At 31.1% G+C, this 25,063-nt stretch overlaps 1 protein-coding gene across 1 annotated transcript in view; it reads left to right on the top strand.

Annotated features, from left to right (window-relative positions):
* The window catches only part of LOC107441267 (EF-hand domain-containing protein D2), a 45,995-nt gene extending 22,341 nt beyond the window's left edge, over positions 1-23,654 (top strand). Inside the window, exons 2-4 of the mRNA XM_016054467.3 lie at positions 14,558-14,705; positions 18,407-18,541; positions 23,356-23,654. Of these exons, the coding sequence (XP_015909953.1) occupies positions 14,558-14,705; positions 18,407-18,541; positions 23,356-23,499 (427 nt within the window). The 3' untranslated portion in view covers positions 23,500-23,654. The remainder of the gene's footprint in view (positions 1-14,557; positions 14,706-18,406; positions 18,542-23,355) is intronic.
* Positions 23,655-25,063: the final 1,409 nt, after the last annotated feature.

Raw genomic sequence — 25,063 nt, 5'->3', positions numbered from 1 at the left:
TTTGAATAACCAGCAAAAAATGCAATCGATATGTCTTTGTCTATAACGAGATGCAAAACATCGTTTGCTCTTAAACGTCTTATTGTAGGAGATAAACTATAAAACTAAGACTAAGAATGACTATTTATTTTTATGCTATTTTAACTTACTCCAGCGTAACATACTTAGTTGCGCTAAAAAGTAAGTTTATAACAGTTTAGTTAAGTTCATTTTAAAATTTTGTTCTAAAATCTATCAAACGCAATTTTTTTATAGTTTTTGAAAACAAACGATAATACTATTTTAAATTTTTAAATAAAATTTTAACTTTAAAAATTAAACGCTTTTTTGCCATGTAACCATTTCTCAAAAGTATGCATTATGTTAGACAAAAGTAAATTTTCTCAAACATTATATAAATATACTTGAAAAGGATTAACGTTTTATTTGTAGTTGTCATAATCGTAGTCAATTAGAGTATTCCGTGCCCATTTTTGTTGACCAGTGAAATTATTCAGTTATTCTTGACNTTTAAATTTTTTTCAATTTAAACTGTTTTTTTTTTAAACTCAAGAAATTTTCCGGAATTGCGACTTGAGCTCACAATCACCCCTGTTCATTATTCTGAATGACAAATGCCCATCTCTGGGTGGGCCAACGTTGCTCCAGCAGTAAGAACAGATAGTACAGAGAATGAAATAACATCCTTACTTTGCCCGGGATTCGAACTCAGAACCTTTCCAAGACCAGTTCCGATACACAGTCCGTTCCGCATTTTAGGTAACTGTCCAACAGTTAAATTTGCAGTGCTTATGCTACATCTAGTCTTGTTATGAATTTGTTTTTGGTGCATATAAGCTGAAATTGACCAAAATAAGTTGAATCGTTGTTTATTTCGAGATGAAAACTTGAAAAGAACTGCTATAAACGTTGAGGAAACATTTCTTAATTGAAATATTTAGTTGTATTTTGATTTTAGAAGCGTGATAAGAAATACTATTACAATATTTTATAAATGCTTGTTCTTTTCATAATTTATACAATGTATTGTTATTAGAAATATATTTTCTTTAAAAAAAAGGCCATTTCTATATCTTTGCAAAAATTGGAAAAATATCAATAGGCAACCGAAAGATTAAATAAATTATGAATTAAAAGTTTTGTCTAATTATAGTCAGAGGTTTCAAAATTCATTACTGGTTATCTCGCGGAACCTCTAACTCACCATTTGGGAACCGCTGCTCTAATGTGCTTTGTAGGCGAAATGTAAAGTGACAATTTGCTAAGAGCTGGATTTTATAATTAGCCTACGACATAAGTATAGTTATTGAGATTTTGCTAAAAAATATTGTCGCATTTGCACTTGCAATACTGATTGTTCACTTGTACAAGCATGCGCACGACTCAGATTTTCACGTGAACTCGCCAAATCTCTCTAAAACGTCAAAAATTATTTATTAACTACTTTTAGTTTGCTTATTTTTCTCTTTACATAACATTCTTTAGCCGTGACATTATAGATCTTTTAAAATTGGATTTGGATATAATTTTTGACATGTTTCTTCCAAAAATGATCTTTTATTCGATGTATATTTCAAAATTTGATTACTTTAAAATTTGCTTGTTTTAGATTAAGCTATTTTGCATGCAGCATCAACAAAAATGAAAGTCTTTGGATTATTTTATTTTTTGTTGGGCTATAGTTAACGCTTTGCTGTCCGATCGAATTTTGCCTCAGTATAAGCTAGCCACTGCACATTTTTTATCAGGTGCAACTATTATTGCCAAATCTTCACGACGGTTGTGTACTGACAGTTAACGTAACGGTGAGGTTTCTCCTATCGAAAGGCAAAGTTTTAAAATGATAAAAATTGGTTCATTAATTAAAAGAGTGTTTAAAAAATAGTTTATGAACTTTCACCGAAGCATTTTTTTCCTCCTAAACAATGAACTGTCCTTTTTTGTGTTCAAGCAGCTTTTTTTATTTTTTGTCCTATTGAATTTTACATTAAATTTAGATTTAATAGAATAAACATTAAATTTAAATTAATAGAATAAACAATAAATTTAAAATAAATAGAATAAACATTAAAAAAGAATTAAACATTAAATAAGGAATTAATAGAATCAGCATTAAATTTAGAATTAATAGAATAAACATTAAATTTAGAATTAATAGAATAAACATTAAATTTAAATAACATTAAATTTAGAATTAATAGAATAAACATTATTACCAGTACATTTGCTATTTCTACGTTCAAATATTTCGTGAGCGTGTTTTTAATGGTTTCGGGTGTGTGTATGGATTTTTTTTTTTAAATAAAATGCAATTTTCTAAATGTTTTTAAAATATTTAGTGTGGAATTTACAAGGAATTTTTGACGATTACGTTGATTTATTTTTTTGTATTAAGAGTCAAGGTAATAAAGTAGAAGGTCCCTCACAATATTACCCATTGTTTAAAATTTTAAAACTATTTCCTGATATAGAAGATAACATGAGAAAAAAAATATTCTAAATCTTGTTTTAATCATTTTATCTACTTTAAGAACATTACTAAGGCTTTAGAATTCGAAAATTGATAACACCTGATTCTCCAAATAAATCTAGTGTGAATTATCAACTCAATTTCGGTTATCTTATCAAAAGTTTCTTTTAAGTGCCACTCCTTGAAAAATTTGAAGTGGAGGAGGCTATGAAGAAATTATAACCTTATCACTTAAAAAGATAAGTTTACTTCGTTGAGGAGAAAGGCTAATGCCTATATTTATAGACTCCAGGGCCATTTTATTTTATTGGAAACATAAATTTATGTGCTTGCTTTTAGCTAATTTAAGTGCTTTTTTATTACACCATCTTGTATTTAAAATCCGTACAATCAACCATAAAAAATCTATTTAGGTTAGGATAAATAGTGCACGATATTTTTTGTTTAAAAATTTGTTTAAATTTTTCCTTCTAATAATTAAAATTGTGTTATTACTAATTTCAGATAAATAATTTAATATCCTACTTAAATATTAGTTTTGGTTTTCCAAATATACTTTAGATAAATCACTTTTTGTATGCTTAAATTTTTTTACGGTGATTAGCGAAAACAATTGTTTTTTTAATTCTTTTAAGTTGTTTAGATTTATTTTGTCTACTGATTTGAAAATGTTATTTTTGCTCAACTTTTGAGAGGAAAAAAATTAAAATGGTGTGCTTTGTTTTTTCCATTTTGAAATCGCTCAGGCGTTTATTTAAAAGATTTTAATAGAATAAACATTAGAACATAGAGAAAAAAATAATAATCCCGGTAGCAGACACTTTCCATCACGGCATCGGGCGCTGCAGATTATAACAACATCTGCCGATTAATTTCCACTTCAGATATTTAAAGAAGAATAAAAAGAGGAAATGAATTTCTAACAGGAAAAATTGAGAACAGGTAAAAATTATAGATAAAACGAAAAAGAAATATTTTTCTATCCTTATTTATAAAAAATAAGAAATAGTCCGGGAAGAAAGACAATGTTTATTTTTTGGTTATTGTTTTATTTGATGGAAAAGTATCGATGATGCCATTGTAATTAAATTCATTTGCAGAAAAAGGTACAAATCAGAACACCATAAATAACAATTCTTTTTTATTTCTTTAAGTAACATAAAGCTTTAGTGTTAAATTTCATGCAATTTTATTACATGAGTTGTATTTAATATTAGCAAATTGAGTGAAATAAATGTTAGACTAAGCTTTAATTTTTACAATATAAATCTCTACCTGTTTGCTTTGAAGTCACAGGCGAATTTGAATTTTGAAAGTTAGTGCTGCAAAATGACTCTGCAAATTCTGATATCGAGTTGAAAAATTAAAAATGCAAATACAGTTTTGCAGCTATGTAATTAATTTTAATTTCGTGGGCATCGAATTATGTGAATGCTTTTGAAATATTTTCAGAAAATAATTTATTACGTTCTTAAATTTGAGAACTGAAGGTCGGTTCCGTCAACTTTAACAACTTAATTTTTGACAACTTAATATTTTAGTTTTTTTTATTATTTTGTTGAAGAAAAGTTATATATCTCACTTGTGTTTTTGATGGAACAGCTGACCCTTGAGTTTACGGCTACCTATGTTCAACAACGTAGCCTTTTAATGTAGAACCAAAGATTATGTAATGTAGATTTGGAGAAAGTTGCCTTCATGCAGGATCTTTTGATGGACCTAACCCGCATTTGCGTTACATGGAGAGGAAATCCACGAAAAAGTCCCACTGTTAGCCTGACGACAGGGGATAACTTTGGAAAAAAACTAAGTGAATGTTTTTAAGTAACTTCCCTTCACACTGTTTTAAAGCTTGGAATTGAAACTTTTAATATTGTCTTATAACATATTACAAATAGCGTGTTCAAAAGTTTTAATTTTCTTAAATTTTATTCGAAATTACTTGCCACCCACTTTCAATCTGAGTGGGAAAATCGTGAGGTTCTTTTCAAGGTTACCGTCGGACGAAAGAAGCTATTTTTCTACCCCTTTCAAATAAATAATGTAAAAATAAAAACATTTTAGATTTCCTCTTTGAAGAAGCTGGGAAAAGCACACGATCTATGAACAATCCGGATAGTCGAACAATCGGCTTTCGGATAATCAGCACTCTATTGTATTTCTAAGCGTAGACAACTTTTAAATGGGAAAACAATTTAATTCAAAAACTGGCGTAAAACTGTCTCTCCAGAATTGATACTCCAGGGTTTTACAAGACTTGCCTGTACAACCAATCGCTTATAAATATGGGTGTATACTTTGAGGAATGAAATAGTTAATTTTGTAACTGTAAGCTATCAACCATTTTTGCCTTTTTTTTTTTATTTTCAAATACCTGTTCTTAAAATGCTCTTCGCTTCCAAACTATTTTTTTTTTAATTCATTTTTTCCCACAGCAAGCTGAGAAGAAAAATTAAATTTGGATTAATTTTCAAATTTTTTCTCCTAAAATATTTCAAAGTATTAGTTACTTTTAAACGTAATAAATGACGGCCAGTATCAAATGCTCGGTTGAAGCGAAAAACATTTTTTTTTTCGAGAATTTTAATGCTTTTCTTAATTTCTCGAAGAAATAAAGTTTACTATTTTACTACTCATTTAATTTTACTGTATGGCATTGTTTAATAGTAAATGCATAGGCTTGGTTTAGTAAATTGTTCGATCAAGCGTTAAACAGAATTGCTTACATAGAACACCACAATTTCTAAGTTGGCAGTGGAATGTTTTTTTTCTTCATTGCGCTGAAGTAGGAATTTCAAGGAATTCCAGAAACTTGCAAAGTACTTATCTCGAAATAATGCTAAGTTACATTTTGGTGTAAATATCAAGGTTTGTGAAAAGATAAGCCCATAACTATATTGTTCCTAGACTTTCGATTAATCTTAACGGTCCGGAAGTATTTCAAATTTGTTTATAATAATTAAATATATTAAAACAATTTATAACTTACGTAATCACAAATATGACCCTAAAAGCGATAAAAATTTTGAAGTGATTTTCGCCTCTAGGTATCTATTTAGACAATGTGATATACCGTTTTCAAGTGTAACAGAAAAGACTTGTGCATTATTTTTCCATGTATTTCCTAATACCTAAGCATTATTAAAAGAAAAGTAGTTTTGAATAAAGAAATTCGTTTTAGATATATAAAAAAAAATTTTCTCGTCTTAATCTTAAGAATATACACATGTTATACGAACATTCCGCAATTTTTATTTTCATTGTGATGTCTTCGTAAACTAAATATAACTACTACAATACTTGCAAACGAAAACAAAATTGCTCAGTTGTGTTTTATGTTACCGTTTTTATTTCGCCTTTGACATTTTACCCACATTCCAGGCTCGAAATACCTGAAATGACGTGAATAACTCTGCGATCAATAAATCAAGAACTTCACTACAATCGGATTACTGCTATAGTCACACTTTCCGGCCGCTATAATCTGATTTACTACATGTCTCTGCACGTGCGTCATGATCACGAAAATCAAATACTTTTGCTAACAAGATATTTATTTTGATCTAATTAATTACGATGACGAGAGAAGATGTGCGTTTATGGAATTTAATAACGAGGCGTCTTTAAAAATGAATGTCGAGTTTTATGATCACGGATCTAAACTAAAACGTATAAATCTAAATATATTTACCCACACTTTTTTTTTAAACTTTCTATACTCAAAAATCTATATATACCTACTCATTGCTATAAAAATTAGTGCACCTAGAAAGAGTTGTCCGAATGAAACGAGATTTACATTCGTAAGTACAACGGACTTCGCTGATATAAGTAAGAGATTAAAAACAATCAAAGCAAAATGATAATTTATTTAAGAATATTTATTTCAAAAATAGAAATGAATGGGAGTTTTAGTACCCTCTTGGACCACCTCTAGCGCGAATGCAATACGCTAGGCAGGCATTGGCATACAAAAATCCCTTATGTCCTACGACATCTCATTCCACAGTTGAAGTACAAACGTTAAATTGACATAACTCTGTTGTCCAACTTTTCACTCCCAAATTATCCCAAATTTGCTCCTTAGGTGACAAATCTGGGGATCTGGCAGATCAGGGAGGGGTGGTAATGTGGCAGAAGCTTTCCTGTGAAACCCTCCCTTACTGTGGTTGGCCGAACATTGCCGTATTTTATTTCGTATTTCAAAACCGTCGTTGAACACCCGACCCAATTTTTGGGTTTACGATTATACTAACGTTAAACTCCGTAGCCTTTTAATTTTGAACCCATTCCTGAAGACAAGGGAATTCCTGGATCAAGTACTGGGAGAAATTTGCCTTCGTGGAGGACTTTTTGATGGAACTAACCAACACCTCCTAGAAAGAACAGGCCTCCGCACGGGTTACCATAAATATCCCTTAGTAGTCTAAACGTAAGGACATATTTTGTATTTTTAACCACTGCACAGCTTAGTACCCCTAACGTAATGACATCTTTCTTATTTTTCGTCTACTGCTCAGTTAACTTCGTCACATCGGACTACTAAATTGATCTGTGCTGAGGCCTTTCTACTTCTAGGAGGTGTTGAACTAACCCGTATTTGCGTTACATGGAGATGAAGACCACGAGAATCTCCTACTGTTAGCCTAATGGCAAAGGGACTCTAACCCATGATTCATCTACCACTGAGGATATTTCACGTTAGCACTGTGGTCAGTGCAAGCCGAATACGGATTCTTATCGACCAACCATCGCGGGGATTCGAACCTGGTTCACCTCATTGGAAGGCGAACGCTCTATCCCCTGAAAAATGACTACTGGTAGCCTTGCCATGAGTGGCGACGCATGTAGCTAAATGATGGCACGAACTTACCTCTGGACTGTAAGGGCACCGTAAATCAACATTATGTGTGAAGGATCGCTTACCGTTTGCATCTGATCTCCCATATCATCAAACCAGCTTTAGAAGAAGTTTGCTGTTGTACAGCGTATGCAGGATTGTGTCGTTCACCATGGGTTCTCAGCACTCTCATACGATGGTCATCACTGTCCAAATGAAATCTGCATTTATCACTGAAGACCACCTGATTCTATTCGATTGCAGTCCAATCCCATCGAGAGCTACCCCTCTTCATAAGTTGGCAACGGTGGGTATCTCACATCACACCGCTTCTACAGCTGATGTGATGGTATAAGGTGCCATCGCATACGGCACACGAACACTCCTTATATTAATTTATGGCGCTATGATACACCGCGGTACATTCGTGACATCCTTCAGCTGCATATTGTTGCTACTCGGGCAGGGCTACACCTGCTCCATCCCCAGATTTGTCACAGAACGACAGAGACCACTCTGGGCAGAGATTTGTGACAGCCTATGAGTTTAGTCGATTTAGCGGTGTTTTTGCGCCAACTCTGAAACGAGATACCACAGGGTATCACAAGGGACTTGTAGGCCTCTATGCACGACCTTATTATATCCTGCATTCGCGCTAAAAGCCGCCCAAGAGAGTACTAAAACCTTCATTCATTTTGTATTTTTTCCCTAAAGTTAAATGATTATTTTTCTTTGACTTTTTATCACTTATATTATAGTTTTTGTAGGTTACGTTTCGTTTTAAAATGTTATTTTAGGTGCAACGTACATAAACACTTAAGGGTTTGCATATTTTTGTTGATTTAAAAGGAAAGAACATCTATGCATACCTGCCAACTCTTCCGGTTTTCCCGGAATTTTTTTTTTTTCATATTTAAAGTGCTAGCAAAATTCATGTTATTTCACTAAACTTTTTGAATTATATTAATAATTATAAATGAGTTGAGTTATATATAAAAAGCATATTAGTCCTCACGATAGCGAACTTCAACCTGGTTAAAATATAAATATATTTTTGAGTAAAACTGTTTTTCGGTAATTGTTTTAATACCACTTGGAAAATCCATTCTCGAAAAGAACGAATGTTGGAAGGTATGATCTATGCCTTAATTTTCAAATGAGTAATAAAAGTTAGATTTTAGGAAAGAGAAAGTTTGAAAAATATTTTAAGAAGCTTTGACCACGTAAAAGAATGCGCCAAAAATTACCGAGGAATATCCTGTACTTAAATTCTATCAAAATATTTAAAACTTAAATTTTGTTTTATGTTTATTGTAAGTGTTTTATGTATTGTTTGTTAAATGTAAATTTTGTTTTATGAGTTAAATTTTTTTACTTTAATTTTAATCTAAAATTAGATTACTACAATAAAAGTTGTAGCAAAAACTGAAGGGAATTTTCTTAACACTATAAGTTGCCTAAACGAAGTCATTTTGACTGCTTTTTAACTGCTTTTTCATTTGCAAAAAATGTACAAATAATAATGCATAAATTAATATTTTCTTTCCACATTTTTTTACTGTTAATATTTACTATTAACTTGTTATATAACTGTAAATAATATAAAAAATGTTAAAAATTAATTTAAAAAATTTCTTTGCACATTAGTTATTCTTTCACAATGCAGTCATTTTGACTGCTTTTGGACAATATAGGTATATTATAAGTTTCAGTCTTTCTAGTGTTAATGAAGCATAAAAAAGGGTTTGCGATTTCCTTCAAAAATATGCTTTCGTAACTTTAAGAATGAACCCTTATCTACCTCTGCTATTTAACTGCACAAATTCAGATTTACACTAATCATACTGCCTACTTCAACCTCATTCCAATTGCGTGATTTCATTTTTCCTCGAGATTCGTCCGAAACCGAAACTTCCCCCTTTTCTTTATAGATCTCGGTCGAATGCATGAATATATCATTTTTTTTCTTTTCTCACTCATCTGCCTTGCCCTCTGGTTAATTTTCTTTCACAGAAGTGGATGCGATGCGTAATTGTTTGGGGAAGTTCTGCTTGCCAATTTAATTTTTCTTTCGGTTCGAGTTCAGCATGCCATTTTCTGTGTTCACGAGGTCGTTCATGTTTGTTTATTTTTTTAGAGATGCGCTTCATTTAAATCTTGTTATGAGTTTCATGTTCTGAATAGCTCAGTGTATCAGAAAATTATAGAGATGGTCGTATTAATGCTTAACAAACGAGGCGAAAGCGTTGAATGCGTTAACGCAGAATTCTTTCTCAGAATTTTATGTGTAATCCAGGTATATCCAACTTGATTTTTTCTGAGTTTCAAATTAAGTAATGTTAATTCAGGGTGCGTAGCGTTTTTAAAAAGTGCTTAAAGGTGCTTATTTTCGATTTTCGTTGTGTAAAAGCCCTTGAAGGTGCTTTTTTCATTGGGCGTTTTTAAAAAGTGCTTAATTTTCCCTTTTCCAAATTGAGATTTTTCCTTTACCATGTTGATTTTCGCTACGAATTATGCAGAAGGAGTGAAAGACACTGTTCACATTGTTTGTTCTATTCAACGNGCGTGATTTCATTTTTCCTCGAGATTCGTCCGAAACCGAAACTTCCCCCTTTTCTTTATAGATCTCGGTCGAATGCATGAATATATCATTTTTTTTCTTTTCTCACTCATCTGCCTTGCCCTCTGGTTAATTTTCTTTCAAAGAAGTGGCTTCAATGCGTAATTGTTTGGGGAAGTTCTGCTTGCCAATTTGATTTTTCTTTCGGTTCGAGTTCAGCATGCCATTTTCTGTGTTCACGAGGTCGTTCATGTTTGTTTATTTATTTAGAGATGCGCTTCATTTAAATCTCGTTATGAGTTTCATGTTCTGGATCGCTCAATGTATCAGAAAATTATAGAGATAGTCGTATTAATGCTTAACAAACGAAACGCAGAATTTTTTCTCAGAATTTTATATGTAATCCAGGTACGTCCAACTTGATTTTCTGTGTGCTTCCATTTAAGTAATATTAATTAAGAAAGAGAAAATAAAATCTTTTTAATATTAAAAAGTATTGAAAGGAATATAAAAAGTTCGAAAGGAAAAAGTAATTCCAAAATTATTTAAAAAACAAGCGAAAGGAAATAGTAGTTCCAGAATAATTCTGGGTAATAATAATTCTGGAACTAAAAGGAAAAAGTAGTTCCAGAATTATTTAAAAAACAAACAAAAGGAAGAAGTAGTTCCAGAATTATTTAAACAACTTAGTTGAAAGTTGTTTTTTTAAATAATTCTGGAACTAAAAGTGAAAGGTAGTTCCAGAATAATTCTGGTTACTAATTCTGGAACTGAAAGGAAAAAGTAGTTCCAGAATTATTTAAGAATCAACTTTCAACTAAGTTGCTTTTTCAATAATTCTGAAACTACTTTTTCCTTTTGAAATTTTTTTTTTGTTTAGTTTTTTAGTTTTCATTTTATAAAACATCACTTAATAATCGCTGAAAGAGATTATTACTGCAATTCTCTCTTTTAACTCTCGCGTTTATATTAATAAATATTTTATCCTATAAAACTAAATTAATCTTAAATTTACCTAAAAAGTAAAGCATTTCCGCTGCATTCCGTTTTGACTCATGGAGGTTAAGGCTCCACAATTTCGAAACCAGCAGTATAACTTAAAGCAACATTTACATAAAGCTTAAACGAATTCAAATATTTTTTCAATTCTTGTTTGCACTCGAATATTTTAAAAGTTAATTTTACGGTGCTCTATTATTTTTATTCTATTAGTTATTTTTTCCTCTCTGACAAAAAACAGCGAAAACACATCTCTTCCTTATTCATTCTTCAGAAAAAAAACTAATTACCAAATTTGAATGCTTATGAATAGTTTTCTTCAAATAATGTATCAAATTATTTTGTAACTAACCCTGTTACTTTGTAAATCATTTTCTTTCTCCTCTCTATCGATACTACTGGGTAATTAAACTGGAATAATCCCTAGGAATTATTTATAGTTTCTAATCTTAACCACTTTGTTGAGTTTGATAATTTTTATTTTATTTGTCACTTTTTTTATTTATTTAATCATGATTCGATAAGCCTACTTCATTCTTAAAAAGAATTTGTTTATTTTGATAAATATTGGAATAAAACAAAACTTATTGTGTTATTACATTACGATTATTTTACGAAGCCTTTGTATTTTTTAAAATTTCCTATTTTAAGGTCTGAAAAAATACATGTGAGACTTTCTTTATGATAAACTTTCCCATTTAAAAATAATTCAATTTTTTTTTTCAATCGAAAGTTACATTTTTACTCTAAGTCGATTTAACTTATAGATTTTACTCTAAAACTTCTGATTTATTATACTGTAAAGATTATATAGAAATTTAAGTATTAAGAAAAATATATCAAAGGTTTCAGTTATTCATCTTGATTTTGTGCTGTATTTTCTATATAATTTGCTTTGGATAACGAGTTCGTCTCCGAATTAAGATGACCCCAGTTCCAATCTCAGTCGTGGCTGATTAATGCGAACTCTGCTCTAGGCTCAGTGCCGACCACAGTGTTAACGTTATATATCCTTAGAGTTATGAAAAAGTTCTCCACGAATGCTAATTTTACCAATGCTTGATCCATGAGTTCCCTTGTCTTCTGGAACGGGTTCAAAATTAAAAAGCTACAGTATTTAACATGGATAATCATAAACTTAGAATAAGGTCGGCTGTTCAAAGCCGGTAATAAAATTATTATTTTTGTAATTAAATAGTAAAATTACTAGTCTATTTGAGGGGGAGGGCAAAACAAAATCCTCAAAGTTTTATGAAAAATAAAAAAAATTTGAATTTAAATCCTTTGTTGAGAAATTATTTCTCGAGTTTCTGAAAATTAATTGTGCTCGTTTTAAAATTAAAATCGAACACCTCGGATATTGTTTTGAAACAAAAAACAATGTACAACTCCTTATATAGTCATCGATTGTTTCTATTTTTGGCTCTCAATAAATATCAGTCATTAAAACCAATTCTTTTCTCGTTATTTTCAAGTGTGAGATGCATTTCTGATGAACTTAAGAAAGAGATGTTTGTTTCGATTCATTCTTATTTCAACCTCTATTTTTTGCAAAAAANACAAAAAAAAAAAAAAAGAGAAAGAAATAGATGCTACTACTATAGGGAAGTTGTGCTATTTTCTATCTGCTACTTACGACTTAATTAGGGGTATTTTAAATTGTTTCCTGATTTATTTATTTTTGTTTAAAATATTCTTTAATTTTTCTGTGGTTTTTCCAACTGTGACTCAAAATTTAAACTTTTTTGATTGATGAGAAATTTTCTGAATAAAATACAAAACATATTTTTTTTTTGTATGAAATTAGCATTTTACTAAACTGTTTAAAACTAACATATATCTATTATTATTTTGTTTTTTTACAGTCTTACGCTTGTTAAAAAGCTCTCCTTAGGTTATCTTGAAAGAAAGAAAAAACGTTTATTTGCAAAAACTTTCTTTTTCCTACTCTTTCAGCGGAGTGGTACTTTTTTTTACTTTTTTTTTTACTAATGTCAGGCGAAATTTCTCAAATACCATAATACTAAAAAATTTTGGAGATCTTCAACCAGGCGATCTTAGACTTCGCAATTTTATTCTAAATTATGTTTAGACTCGAACTTTTTTTCAGCTATTTTCCAGACTTTACTTTCTAAATAATATTGATGTTGTGTCTGAAGAAAATTGTATAATAATAGTGGTACTGTATTTAAGCCCTACCCTGTGAAACTAGTTTTTTTTTTTTTTTGTAAAAGGTCCTGTTATTGTGATATTTTAATGATCTGTACTGACAAGGTCCTGTTTTGATGTTTTGAGAAGAATCTATTTGTAATTATCTGAATCTCAAATTACCGTAAAATCGGATTCTGTCAGGGCTCTGTTTGTTTAAAAAAATATCCTGTTTTATTCATTTATTTTTTTATTAGGAATTATATATGCCGTGATTCTGTTTTTGAAAAAAATATTGTGAAGACTTGTTTTTAAGCTAAAATATTTTGTGTGGAGTTCGTTTTGTTAATAAAAATTATGAATTACTCTTATGGACCTCGAATTCTCCTTTAACTAACCCCTGTGAAATAAAGTATTTAGATTATTTTGCTTATAAAGATGATCGCAATTTGTAATCGAAAAGTCAACAAAAACGACAAAAAAATAAAAAATAAATAAATGAAAATTAATTTTTATATAGTTGCCATTTTTGCATTTAAGTTATTTATTGAAAATGTTTGCAGAAAAAACTGAAAAAAAATTTTTTCAAAAATTTTTACCAGTTTTTTGAAATTCTATTATGGTGTTTATAGCAATAGAAAGAAAATATTGTAAACAACAGTTGACAAGCCAATTTTCTTGATCTATCCTGCCTTGCAGTTGAAAAAATAACGTATTTTACGAGTGATTTCGAGAAAAATGACTTGACAACTATTTTCTTTCTATTGCTAATGTTATGAACTCTAAAACAGAATTTCAAAAACTGATAGAACAAATTATTTTTTATTTTTTCAGTAGTATTATAGAAAAGGCCAAATATATAAAAATTTCAATTTTGAACTTTTTATCGCTGACGTTGATTTTTCAGGGAGCGTAGCGTTTTTAAAAAGTGCTTAATTTTATCTTTTTCGAAATGAGATTTTTCCTTTACCATGTTGATTTTCGCTTCGAATTATGCAAAAAGACACAGTTTCACATTGTTCTGTTTAACGTTTTCACAATTTATTTAAACCCGATCAATCTACTTCGGCGTATTGTCGGGCCGTAGCGTATGAAAACGCCATTCGTTTTACATGTTTCAATGTTTCATGATTTTTGACAATTGCCAAAAACAGTGCCAAAAGGTTTTTTTTTTCGACATGTAGGTTAAACAAGATAAAACCGTCGATTGTCAAAAACTTTCCAATCTCACCTAATTATGATATTTTTTTAAAGTGCTTAAAAATATTTTTTGAATGCTTAAAAGGTGCTTATTTTTTGTTGAATAATTTCGCTACGCTCCCTGTTTTTGTATTGCACGGCCATGTATCGTGTAGCACCATGTACAGTTGTTTTTTCAATTGTACGGAAGAATAGAGATTCGCCTCTGCTTAACTAAATTGCACTTAGCTTAATGCATTGATATTCATAAACATTTCTTTACAAGCACTCTATATATTAATTTTTATCAGTTCTGAAAATTCGTTTTGACATTTTTTTAATAAGATATGTTTTCTTTAAGGTTCGATGTTGGTAAAGATGGTTTTATAGATTTGGAAGAACTGAAAAGAATGATGGAAACCCTGAATGCACCACAAACCCATCTGGCGCTGAAAGAAATGATAAAAGAAGTGGACGAAGACGGAGATGCCAAAATAAGCTTCAGAGAGGTATTTTAAGAAATTCTTTACCGAGTTCTACACAATTCACTCACTAATTCAAAACTTCCGGATGGCCTTTTATCATTGTTATTCAACGGAAATTTTTTTTAAAAAATACTACTGAATATTTTAATCAAAAAATTTTTTAGAACTACTCAATGTCAACAACATATCCACAAGATGTTTTTTTTCTTTTGATAACTCGGAACTCATGACTACGATGTATTCCTGTGATTTTTTTTCACAAGACTATAACACCTAATGTTTTGTTCAGTACTTAATACTTTATAACTGTAGTTGAACATCCGACCCAATTTTGGGTTTACGTCTACTAATGTTCAACTCCGTAGCCTTGTAATTTTGAACTGAATCCAGAAGACAAGGAAACTAGAAGATCAAGTATTGGGAGAAATTCTGCCTTCGAGAAGTTAATTTTTGAAGGTACTAACCCGCATTTGCATTACATGGAGAGGGAAACAACAAACCTTCCACGGTTAGTCTGATGGCAAAGGGTCTCTAGCCCATGATCCGTCTACCACTGAGGATATTTTACGTCAGCCCTGTGGACGGTAAGAGCCAGATGCGGAATTCGTATCTACCAGCCACCGCTGATATTCGAACCCGGTTCACCTCATTGGAAGGCGAACACTCTTTCCCATGAACCATCACGGCTTAGTACTTAATACTGTTAAAATTTGCTGCAGTATAACAGATTTTATTATTGTGCTTTATTTAATCAGTTGATCTAGAACTCCTGAAACATAGTATAGAAGCCTTAAGTTGATCTACTTTAAGGCACGAAATTTCCGTTCGCCAGCTTGTAATTTGCTAGCATATATGTTGGGCTGGGGAGTAAATTTTGTCTTGTTCAATATTGAGCTCCAAACCACTATATTTTACCAGAGTTTGCTATGGACAAATATGAAAAAATGGTGATCAGGAGTCTGACTTTAAGAAGGAGATTAACAAAACATGCGCAAAAATTTACATAAATTCACAAGACAGAAATCTTTTATCAAATTTGTTTAACATCTCTGCATGTTTCTCTTTGAAAGATAGAAAGGAACTCTTTGAAAGATAGAAACTCTTTGAAAGATAGAAACTCTTTGAAAGATAGAAAGGAACTCTTTGAAAGATCGAAGGGAACTCTTTGAAAGATAGCAAGAAACTCTTTGAAAGATAGCAAGAAACTCTTTGAAAGATAGAAAGAAACTCTTTGAAAGATAGAAACTCTTTGAAAGATGGAAAGAAACTCTTTGAAAGATGGAAAGAAACTCTTTGAAAGATAAAAAGAAACTCTTCGTGTAATTAAACCCAAATCTATTTAATGATCAAGTGTGTTATTGTTGTATTATAAAGGTGGGCAATTCAAGTTAATGTTCACTTCTCTAACATTTGACTCGGATGGAAAAGTTCATTAGAGAAGAACGTTCAAAGAATTTTCCAAATTTCCTCATGGTTAGAACATTTTGTACAGTTATAAGTTTCTACGTCCTGTTGTGATTTTGACCACTAAAACGTTCTTTAACTCTTTCATTCCGGTAGGGTCTGAGATTTTGAGTTCCCCTGTTACGGCAGTTTTCAGAAGGAAGGTTTTTCACTTGAACTCGACCACGGTTCCCACCCAGTGAGATAAGTAAAAGGGGTGTAAATGATTCTCCTTNCTAAATTTTCACAAAATAGGTACCTCTCAGAAAAACCTAGACAGACCCCTGACTTCACTAACATTTGACTCTGATGGAAAAGTTCGACAGAGAAGAACGTTCAAAGAATTTTCCAAATTTCCTCATGATTAGAACATTTTGTACAGTTATGAGTTTCTACATCCTTTTATGGTTTTGACCACCAAAACGTTCTTTGATATATATTTGTTAAAATTTTTAAAAATTGCTCTCATTTTTCGTGAAAACAGTGGCGAGCTAAGATTTTAATCTGGCCTATGCATTTAAAATTAAAATTGAAATGAGTTAATCTACTGTTTTTTTGTTTTTTCCCCCCTTGATGTTTTTACTTTTAAGGCAAAATGTCGGGCCAATGTCATATAATTTGTATAAGATTATTTGAATGCATTACCTTCCATAAATGATATTGTTATCGTAATATAAGATTAAATTACTTTTACATACAATAAAAATCCTACGACCTTGAGATAAACCTACTGTCCTACCTCAGGAGATCCCTCACATATTTTTGACTTGTTGGTGGCGGTAATACTAGCCTATTAATTTTTTTTAGTACAGTGGTTTGGCGGCGCGTTGATCTAAAAATATTAGTTTGTTGTAACTAAAATTCACAACTTTACTATTTCGTGAAATGTGCGAGACTTTCAACCTCACTGAGTGCGTATCTCGTACTCGCCACTGAGCATATGTTTCGTCCTGTGTTACCTTTTTTTGAATTTATTTTCATTAGACTTTATAACGTCGTTTAATAGAGATATTTAACATGAATAACTCGTTATCTATTTCTGTCGTAACATAAGGCAATATGGTATTTTGTGCGCCTTGTTTTTGACATTACGTTTGGTTTAGTTCTTCCATTTCCTTTTGTTTTATGTAAAGGAAATGTGTTAAATAAAGGAGTCATACCGCTTTTCCTAATTTTGTTTTCTCTTCTTAAATATCACCATACTTAAAACAGGAAGAGATGGAAAAGCAAATGGCATTAAAACAGTTTAAAGGTTGAAATCTTTTATCTGTTTTTACCTTACCTGCATGCTTGGTAACAGTGCTAACTCTGTTTAATGACATTTAATCTGTGTTAGGATGCTAGGGTAAAAGTGAAAAATTTCTTTGTCTTTAATAACATTTGCAATTTTTATTTTATGGCCGGCGTTATAAGCTTTTGGTAAAACTGATCGGTTTTTTGATAAAACTACAATAAAGCATATAACATGTATTGTTTTTTATTTTATTTTATAATCGTCGTTGAACAACCGACCCAAGGGCTTACTGTTACTAATGTTCAACTCCGTAGCCTTGTAATTTTGAACCTAATCCAGAAGACAAGGGAGGGAACTCCTGGATCAAGTATTGGGCGAAATTTGCCTTCGTGGCGGAGGACTTCTTGATGCAACTAACCCGCATTTGCGTTACATGGAGTGGAAAACCACGAACCTCCCATGATTAGCCTAACGACAAGGGGACTCTAACCCATTATCAGTTTATCACCGAGGATATTTTGCGTCAGCACTGTGGTCTGGGCTAAATTCATATCGACCAGCTATCGCTGAAATTCAAACCCGGATCATCTCAAAGGAAAGTGCTTTATGCGCTGAGCCATCTCAGCTCCGACATTTCCATTTTATATTTTATACTATATTATTTTATATCCGTCGTTGAACAGCCGCCCCAATTTTTGGGTTTACCACTACTAATGTTCAATTCCGTAGCCTTGTAATTTTGAACCAATCCAGAAGACAAGGATACTCCTGGATCAGAGTACCCCCAGAGGTATTGATTTATTATGTAAACATGGAGGACTTTGCGACTCGACAGATTTAACGTGCATCAGTCACCATTTACTACACGGGGAGTCTTCGGCTGGCCTGGGATCGAAGCCACGAACTCTTGGACATGAGCCCAGTGCCCTACCAACCAGGCTATCCCGGCCCCTGACATTTGCATTGTCATAATTGGGCAAATTTTGTTATGTTATTTGCAAACACATTTTAGTAATGACTTACTTTTTAAATTTTTTTTTATTTCCAGTTCATGCTCATCTATAAGAAGGCGAAAGCTGGCGAACTTGATTTGAATGGTGGTCTCTCTCAGTTAGCTGAACTGACAGAAATTAACGTTGAGGAAGCTGGCGTCGGAGGCGCTAAGAACTTTTTTGAGGCCAAGGTATGTAAAACTAATATATTCTGCAACATTTATAAATAAACTGTCTGTAAAAGTAATTGTTGAAAAAATTTCTTTTGAAGAAAAAAAATTTAAGAAATCCCAGTTACTTTAATGATTTTCACGGGAAAAAATTTGCAAAAGCGCAAAAATTCGGAAATTTTGAATAGTTATTTTTTGGTTACTCGTTGGCTCTAAAAAGCAAAATTTCCATCGTAATTTTTGGATTAGTTGTAAAAATTGTTCTTATGCATTTCTTATCTCATAACAAGCATTACTTCTTGGACGCAAATTGCCAAGGTCCAGGAATTTTTATTCAAGTTAATGGAGCTGTACTGACTTTAGATAAACGACTATCTTTCCTGCTTGAATCATTATCAAACATTTTATATGCGATATGAATAAGATTTTATTGATTTTGTGAGAAAGTGTGCGATACTCTTTCCTCTTAACGGGATTCTACTATCTAGTGATATTCAAACGATTAAATGATTATCTTTTTTTGGAGAGAATTATAGTTTAGTTTAAATTGGAGCCTAAAGTTAAGTCCTCCGAGTTGTTGGATTCATGACTTTTAAGCTAGCGTGCTCAAATTTCAGTAATTAAAAAAAAATATATATATATTGAAATTTAAATAACATTTAATTTACATTCAATAATTTTTATATTCTGTGTTCAATTCCTAAATTTAAGTCATACTTTTTAAAAACGTTTTCGAAATTTGAAATTTTTTATAATTATAACATTTAAAATTTTAAATACAATATCTGCATCCTTCAATATATATTTTCAGAGTTCTTGCTAACAATGAAGGGGAAAAAACTATATATATTGGGCCTCTCATTTTAATTCAGGAACAAAAAAATTTTTCAAACTGTAACCAATCACTATTGATCTCAGCAAAATAATGTTTGCCAATAATTTGTTTTAGAATGAAGCGAAAATAAGGTGTTTCCTGTTGAAAAATAATAATAAAAGATTATATGGAAAAAAAATCCTGTTGAATAACATAATAATTTGGTTTTCGATCATTTTCATTTAAATTTGTGACCCTTAGTTTGAATTCATTTTTAAAAAGAATTCTTAAAGAAATATATAAAGGGCAATAATTACGGAACATCCTGTATTTTCTTTATTAGAACCTGTAACAGAGCTGTTTGTACCACCGGAAACGAGCTGGTATTGAAATCATTACTTGTTTCTTTGCCTTTAATAAATAATAGAAACCTGGATACCAAGAAAAGTTATAACGTATATACGGCATCGTAACCTATGATGAAAAATAACTTTTTGATAAGGTCTTCGTTATGACAATTATTCTTTTCGAAGAAAAGCTAAGAATTTAACGGTTTTACTACCAGTTTTTTTCCCCGTCGTACAAATAGCTTTGCTGCATGCAAATATGACCAACACTGAGTCATTCCATATTTTATCAGCTTGGCCACAATCTGAAATTTTTTTGTGTAATTTTTTTGAAAGTATTGATAAGTTTTTTTATATTATTGAAAATTTTGAAGGTTTTAATTTCACTGGTTAATGAAGATAATCAGATGTAACTTCTAAATATATCTAATAAAGTCACAAATACATTTTAGTAGATGTAAATTATTAGAAACAATTTGTTTCTTCAATATTTCCGTGCCACTTATTAAAATTTTCACTGTAGTGGCCACCCTGTTTATATAATTTTTTTTCATCGGTTGTTCCAAAAATAACTGTTTTGAAAAATCGTAGTAAACCGGAAATAGTAGTAAAACAAAAAATACGGTCTGTTGTTTTCTGTATATGAAACCAGAGAATTTATTCTACTCAAATTTTTGAAACTAATTAGAAATTTCAATTTCGTCTGCAGTTGGCACTTCAGATAAAAAACCATTTGCATCAACTTCGGGCAGTGTAAATACACTCTATAACAAAAAAAAAATCGACGCACCAAGAAGGAGTTGTCCGATTGAAACGAAAATTGGTGGATAGGAAGACAATGTACAGAATAGTAAATGATTAAAACTTCAGAACAATTGAACAATTTATTGCAAAGTTACAGTAACAAGTTCAATAAGGTGTTGACCCGCCTCTAGCCTGGATACAAGCTGCCACACGGCGTGGCATAGACCGATAAAGCTCCCGGATGGTCTCTTGCGGTATTTCCTGCCAAATTCGATCCAATTGTCGAACGAGGTCATCAACATTCCGTGCCAGATGCAATCGCCTTCCCATCATATCCCAGACATGCTCGATGGGAGAGAGATCTGGTGATCTGGCAGGCCAAGGAAGAGTTTGACAAGCTTGCAGACAGTTCATAGCAACACGTGCCGTATGTGGTCTGGCATTGTCCTGCTGAAAAACCAGCCCAGGGCGCTGCAAAAGGAACGGTAGCAAAACAGGTCTTAGGATGTCGTCGACGTACCGCTGTGCAGTAAGTGTACCTCTAATGACGACCAAAGGGGTCCGGCTGTCAAAGGAAATGGCACCCCAGACCATAATGCCTTGTTGAGGGCCGGTGTGGCGTGCAATAGTGAAGGCAGGATCCCCCCTCTGCCCTGTGCGTCTCCAAACACGTCTTCGATGATCGTCAGGACACAGTTGGGAGCGGGATTCGTCGCTAAAGACTATACGTCCCCAGTCGGCATCATTTCAGCCATATCTGTTCAAAACATTCATGCATACGAAATTTCAAAGCAATCGGATGATTGCTTCTTGGTGCGTCGATTTTTTTGTTATAGACTGTATTTCTGATGGAATGATTTGTATAAGCGGGAGAAAGAAAAAAATTTCACGATAGTTTTTATCAAGTGCGCCATCGGGTGACGAATGTTGTAACTAATTTTATAAATTTGGTAAAAATACGATTTTTGGTTTCCTATAAGAAATGCAATCAATTGTCGGTTTCCATATCCTTCAGTTTTTCTTCAATTGATTCATCATTGCATCGTTCTTAGGAATATAATTTCAAAGTGTTCCTCTTCCTAAGAAGATACTAAGTTTATGAGCAAATGAGCATGCCTTTTTCCTTCCTCCTCCAGACTTAACTGGACCCAGTTTCGTTTCTAACGCTTTCGATCAAATTTACGGGTAAAAAAATCTCTCTTCGGCGTTTTTGCTTTAATCTATTAAAACCCGAGCTTTAAATATTGGCAAAAAATAAAATTTTTTTTATTAAAAATATATTGCCCAGACGAAAAGTAATTCAAAAAAGTGGTAAATTTAAAAAAAAAAGAAAAGAAAAAAAAAATTTTTTTTTTTAATTATTTAAATTATTATGCTTATTGCATATCCATACCTGCCAACTCTTCCGGATTTTCCGGAAGATTTTATTTTCATATTTAATGTGGTAGTAAGAATATACTATTTTTTTCTTTTATAAACTTAATTTCTAGATGANTACCGCTGAACGAAGCGTATTCTGATAATTTCAAAGTGTTCCTCTTCCTAAGAAGATACTAGTAAGTTTATGAGCGAATGAGCATGCCTTTTTCCTTCCTCCTCCAGACTTAACTGAACCCAGTTTCGTTTCTAACGCTTTCGATCAAATTTACGGGTAAGAAAATCTCTCTTCGGCGTTTTTGCTATTAAAACCCGAGCTTTAAATATTGGCAGAAAATAAAAAAAAATTTATTAAAAATATACTGCCCAGACGAAAAGTAATTCATAAAGTGGTAAATTTAAAAAGAAAAAAAAAACTTTTTTTTTTTTTAATTTTTATGCTTATTGCATATCAATTTAGAATTTTAATTTTTTAGATTTATTTTCATATTGAGGGATATGTGTAAATTTACTTCTTCGCCTTTGGTTAGAAACAAAATCCACTAGATTCAAATAAGATATTTAAATGCCATAAAACTGTTCAAAATATTACTTAAATCTTTCACTCTTTCTTTTCTTGTGATTTTTAAATGTAATTAAAAACTTCGACCAATGAGAGTTATCCAATTGCATTTTTTCACAGACAATCTCATTTTAAAAGTATATTTACAGAAAATTTCTTTTTTATGTTATAAAATTGTACAAAATGTTGTCCAATATATTGAACGCTGATCCACAAGACAAAAGATAATTTGACCGGCCCTCAGAGGCGTACCTATGGGAAGAAGCGCCTATGGCAAATCTCTTACTGGCGCCCTTCATAAAATATTAATATTCTTTCTCTTTTTTTTTATCCAATACAAAATAAAAGCATTGTTTGAAGTATTTAACTCTTTTGACAATATCACAAAAAAATTGAATTGAATTTAAAAAAAAACAATTGATAAATGAATAAATATTAAATATAACAATAAAATTATCTCTTTTTAATTGTTATGCATTCACGTGTATTCAAAATCCTCATCGGTAAGAAATTAAAATACCTTTTACCTTTTTTATCACATTTATAGAAGATTTTATTGCGTTTTTTCAATTGTCAATAAAAATTCTAAGAAGTTGTTTAATTAAGCACAATTATATTTTAAAGTTTTACAAATATAATTTGGTAACAGAATTACGTACACACAACAAATGTAGCTCTGAGTTAAAGAAGAACTATAACATAACCGGATGATTACTCAACATTTTCAAAATTAAAACTGAAGGAAATTGATTTTTTTTAAATAATCACNTATAAAATTGTACAAAATGTTGTCCAATATATTGAATGCTGATCCACAAGACACAAGATAATTTGACCGGCCCTATAGCTTTCGTAACTCTGTATCTGGTAACAAATTTTTCAAACTGCCTTTTAATTTCAGACATGCCTTTTATTTTGTGTTTAAATGTGATTTCAAACAAATGCCAAAGACTTGGAAACAGAATTTGAAACACTGAATAATCTTTTGTAGATTGCTGAACAGTCCTCCAAATCGAAATTTGAGGAGGAAGTGAAGGCTGAGCAAGAGGAAAGAAGACGCCAAGAAGAAATAAAAAAGCAAAGATTGGCGGCATTTAGAGAAAAAGCCAATTTTTTCAAACAGGCTGCTACGTAACTTATTGCATCGAAGTGTAATTTTGTAACATATCATACAGTATTTTCTACATTTTAGTTTGTTTTTGTACATAAGATTTGTGTAAATCTATCAAATTTTAATATATTTTATCAATTGAGTATTTTTATTTGCAATAAAAATAACTTTTTTTCTGATTACTGTCTATTCGTTTTGCCTTTCTTAACGCTCTTTGTTAAGGGTCAATTTGCACAGAGTATTATCCTTTTTAATTCAAATAAATCCCTCCCATTTCAGATATTAACTAAAATATTGAAAATAAAATTTATTTGGGAGGACAATGCGAATTTTGTGGTTCATCAATGGATTGTAAAATTCAAGACATTACTAAAATTGGGAAAAAATAATAATAATTTGGAATTATGTAATATATATATTTTTTTGGAATGACATGACATGGGTGTGAGCATGCGTTATGGAAAATCAGTATTAGTAATCGCGAATATATTTTATTCACTGATGTAAACAAAAAAAAAATAGGGTTCACATAAATTAGTCACCTTAGAAAAACAAATATTTTTAACAGTGCTTCATGAATTCCAATCCAACTAATTCCTTATTTTATTTTATTTATTATATAATATAATTTATTGTTTCTTTATTTAATTATTCCAATCCAACTAATTATATTATTTATTCAACAAATGTGGTTAACTTTTTTTTTAAATCTGAAATTACGAAGTTGTAAGCATTAAACCTAAAATTAATAAATGAAAATTATTTAACACTAGAAAGATTTTAAAGATAAACTAACCCCACCCTTTCAAAAGGAATCTTAAAATGAAATTCCTGTCCAACTAAACTACAGGTTTTTAATATGCTTTATTTTGTGTTTATGAATTGAAGTTACAATTGAAGCTTTTTAAGATACTCTAAAACTATTTACTTTTTCAGTCATATTCGAAATATCTTTCTTTAAAACTATTTTCCAGTTAAAAAATAGTTACGTAACTCCTTCCCTCTAAATTTTTATGTGCTTTTTTGAAAAATTCTTGTCTTAGTCAATAAGCTGCAGGCCATAATGAGGTGCTCATATGGAAGCTAGTGCTTTTATTTTTAAACTTTTAGCAAAAAACAAAAATCAGTAAGCAAATAGTTTCTTATTGTAATGCATAGTTTATTCCAAATTAAGTATATCTGAAGATTTTATGTTGCAACCTTTTTTTCGTTATTTATTGAAACTTTTACAAATTCATGAAATGTTAGAATTTAACGCTTGCTGACACCAGGTTTAAAAATATAACAGTGGCCGACAGTAAAATATTTAAACCATTAGAAGCTTTTGACTTAAGTATTAAAAATAACATTTAATTGCCTAGTGATAAAAATGACTTATTTTTGCTAGAAATAAATTAAAAGGGTAAATTTTGCAACTACTTCTCCCGTCTTGTTGATCCATGCTGTTGGTATAAAATGCATCACTAGTTTAAGCCGCAGAAATATTTAAGAACTTCAAAAAAAATAATGCAATTAAGTTAATCATGCAATTAAGTTATGGTGGCAATAAAACTCACAAAATTGTCCGCCTAAAACCATAACTTATTAA

The sequence above is a fragment of the Parasteatoda tepidariorum genome, chromosome 9, assembly GCF_043381705.1.
Source record: "Parasteatoda tepidariorum isolate YZ-2023 chromosome 9, CAS_Ptep_4.0, whole genome shotgun sequence".
Lineage (NCBI taxonomy): Eukaryota > Metazoa > Arthropoda > Arachnida > Araneae > Theridiidae > Parasteatoda > Parasteatoda tepidariorum.
Note: the sequence above shows the minus strand (reverse complement) of the source record. Positions and strands in the feature narration are given on the sequence as shown.